The 3,477-nt window shown below is 41.6% G+C and overlaps 1 protein-coding gene across 1 annotated transcript; it reads left to right on the top strand.

The window, feature by feature from the left end:
• Nucleotides 1-2,589: 2,589 nt before the first annotated feature.
• LOC110697459 lies at nt 2,590-2,964 on the top strand. Its single transcript, XM_021874825.1, has one exon. It carries the CDS (start codon nt 2,590-2,592, stop codon nt 2,962-2,964), a length of 375 nt encoding a protein of 124 aa, XP_021730517.1.
• The last annotated feature ends 513 nt before the right edge of the window (nt 2,965-3,477 follow it).

The raw sequence follows: 3,477 nt of genomic DNA, 5'->3' as shown, positions 1-3,477 counted from the left end.
CGATGTAGGTGAAGGTTGTTCCAAGCACCCCCAGACGGCAATCCCAGTCCTAGACTCAGCCGTCCCTGGTGACCGGCTGACCACAGTCGTAGGCTGTGCCGTGTGTGTATTGGTGGAGTCCATGTCCTAATGCTATGCAACCGGAAATAAAAGAAAGTGACAAGTATAGGATGCAGGCAGTACCTTAGAAAATTGAGATTTGATTAAAGGTGATGGCTTGAAACCTCCACAGGCGGAAGTCTCCGAATGTGTTTGACGCTGAAATGAAGAAAAATGGATCAGATATATAAAATGGACTCAATCAAAAGACCCCCATACGGTTAAAATCCGGATGGGGTCTATTTGTATGTTTGAGAAAAAGCTACAAGCTGCTCAAACAACCCCCATGCGGTTAAATACCGGATGGGGGTTATTTGAATGATGTTTGAGAAAAAGCCAAGGCTGCTCAAACCACCCCCATGCGGTTAAATACCGGATGGGGGTTATCTGAATGTTGTTTGAGAAAAAGCCAAGGCTGCTCAAACCACCACCCCCATGCGGTTATATACCGGATGGGGTTTACTTGAATGATTGTTTGAGAAAAAGCTAAGGCTGCTCAAACCACCCCCATGCGGTTAAATACCGGATGGGGGCTATTTGAATGATGTTTGAGAAAAAGCTAGAAGCTGCTCAAACCACCCCCATGCGGTTATTTACCGGATGGGGGTTATTTGAATGTTTGAGAAAAAGCTAGAGGCTGCTCAAACCACCCCCATGCGGTTATGTACCGGATGGGGGCTATTTGAGTAAGGTTTGAGAAAGCTAGAAGCTGCCCAAACCACCCCCATGCGGTTGTATACCGGATGGGGGTTATTTGAATGTTTGGGAAAAAGCTAGAGGCTGCTCAAACCACCCCCATGCGGTTATATACCGGATGGGGGTTATTTGAATGTTGATCAAGCAAATGCTGCTCAAATGACCCCCATGCGGTAAAATGCCGGATGGGGGTGCATTGAACGCATCTTAAAAACTTCTTTGAAAAATCCAAAGAGACAAGGATGACGACCCAACCGGCTTGAAAACCGGTTGGGGTTTTTTGAAATCGGTTCTTGATAAAAACTCATAAGTACCCCAGACGGTGTTCAGCCGGATGGGGTGTTTAGAATGCATAATGCTTTAAAGTTGAAAACCCCTCAAACAGGGCTATACCGGCTGAGGGAGAAGATACAACAAGCGGGATATGGGCTAAGGGCCTCCCAGGCGGCATGTAGCCCGGATGGGGTGAAATGTTTGAAATCGTCAAAAGCGAAAGTAAAAAGAAAAGGGGCAGCCGGTACCTTATAGATTGAAGAAAGGGCACCCAACCGGTCGTCGGATGTGTGTAATTTGAAAGTGCCGGATGCAGTAAAACTAAGGAAATAATGCAGCCGGTAGCAGAGCGCGCTCAGAAATTTTTTGAAAAATGTGTAAAGTGAGGAGGAGAGAGAGCGTGTCTTGTATTTATAGAAGGAGCAGAAGGCGAAACGATGCCTTCTGCCCTAAAAACTTGAAATTTGAAAAAAGGAGGGAAGGAGACGAACCGTCTCCTCCCATGCGTCTGACACTTGTCACGGGTGAGGGGCAGATGTTTAGGGTAAAAATACCCTAAGACACGTGGCCCAATAAAGGCCTGCCACGTGTCAAGCTTGCAAACGGTCAGCAAAGGCCCAATCCCTTTGCGACACGTGTCATTGTACCCTAATTGAGGTACAGTTCTCCCTACTATAAATAGTAAGGGCAGACCTCATTAATGGGGATCGAATCATTTTCCCATAAACCAACAAAACACAAATCCCCTTGCAAACGCTCTCAAATCGAGAAGCATTTATTGTCTTATTTTCACATTTAGAAAGAGACTAACTTAATCTTCGGAGGCGGAACACCCCAGCCCCAGCCGGAGTATTCCGTTATTTGTGCAGGTACAGGCGAAGGAAGGAGCATTCTAGGAAATTGTAACTCTCCCGTAGGACACATAAAAAACCCCCAAACAGCATTCATACCCATGAGAAGTACTTGGACTATGGATCAGTTGGGAAAGGCTTATGTGAAGTTTTTGGTGAAGTACCATAGGGTACCTACGGATATTATTTCGGATAGAGATTCAAGATTCCTGTCTAACTATTGGAAAAGTTTACAAAAGGCGATGGGAACGAAGTTGTTAATAAGCATAGCATTTCATCCTGTGACGGATGGTTAGACTAAGAGAAAAATACAGACATTGGAAGATATGTTGAGAGCATGTGTAATGGAGTACCAAGGGTCTTGGGAAGACCACTCGGATTTGATCAAGTTCTCTTACAATTACAATTATCATGCAAGCGTTGGAATGTCATCGTTTGAAGCTATGTATGGCGAAAGTGTAGAAGCCCGGTTTGTTTGAATGATATAAGTGAGACAGTAGTACTTGGGCCTAAGATGATTGAGAATATGGTGAAACAAGTAAAGTTGATCCAAGTGAAGATAAAGGCAACCCAAGATCGACAAAAAAGTTTTGCTGATATGAAAAGAAGGGATGAGGAATATGAAGTGTGAGAGAAAGTGTTGTTGAAAATTTCACCCATGAAAGGGGTAATGAGGTTTGGAAAGAAAGGGAAGTTAAGCCCAAAGTACATAGGGCCATATGAGATCATCCGAAAAGTGGGAAAAGTGGCATATAAGTTGGATTTGCCCAATGAACTGGAAAGGGTTCACAATGTGTTCCATGTGAGTCAAATTCGAAAGTATGTACCTGATGTGACACGTGTGTTACAACCAGAAACCATTGAGATGGATGAAAATTTGACCTATGAGGAAAGACCAGTAAAGATTTTGGATACTAAAGTGAGAAGTACAAGGAACAAGGATGTGGGAATTGTGAAAGTGATATGGTCAAACCATAAAACTGAGGAGGCTACTTGGAAAGCTGAGGCTGATATGAGAAAACGATACCCAGAACTGTTTGCCTAAGGCCAGTGGTCGAGTTACGGGGGTGTAACCCCTTTTAAGGGGGGTAGAGGGCAATAGAGTTTCGCGCGTTTGCGTTTCTAGTAATTTTTGAGTGATTTTGAGTCTTTCTTGAGTCAATTGTAGTCTTGAGTCAGGATAGGATATGCATGAACCAATAAGTTAAAATAACTCAAAATGATTTTCGTATCTCTTTGGGCTAAATTTCGGGATGAAACTTTTTTTAAGGGGGGTAAACAATAATACCCCGTATTTTTGAATTGTATTTTCTAATTAATTAGTTTTTTCTAAAAAGGGTAGTAATTTATTTTACTATTTGAATTTTGGAGCCAAAATAAATTTGAATTTTGGCGCCAAAAGCATTTTAAAACTTAATTATTATTTTTGGATTTTGGATAAGATTTATTATCCATTTATTTTATTTTAAAAACCAGAATATATATATATACATATATATATATATACATATATATATATACATATTTAAATTAATCAAAATTATATTTTATTATTTAA

Source organism: Chenopodium quinoa, unplaced genomic scaffold (assembly GCF_001683475.1).
Source record: "Chenopodium quinoa cultivar QQ74 unplaced genomic scaffold, ASM168347v1, whole genome shotgun sequence".
In the NCBI taxonomy this organism is placed as follows: domain Eukaryota; kingdom Viridiplantae; phylum Streptophyta; class Magnoliopsida; order Caryophyllales; family Amaranthaceae; genus Chenopodium; species Chenopodium quinoa.
Note: the sequence above shows the minus strand (reverse complement) of the source record. Positions and strands in the feature narration are given on the sequence as shown.

Excerpts from the sequence above, each read along its gene's own strand:
- LOC110697459 (XM_021874825.1), top strand. The coding sequence starts at position 2,590 with ATGAGGTTTGGAAAGAAAGGGAAGTTAAGCCCAAAGTACATAGGGCCA.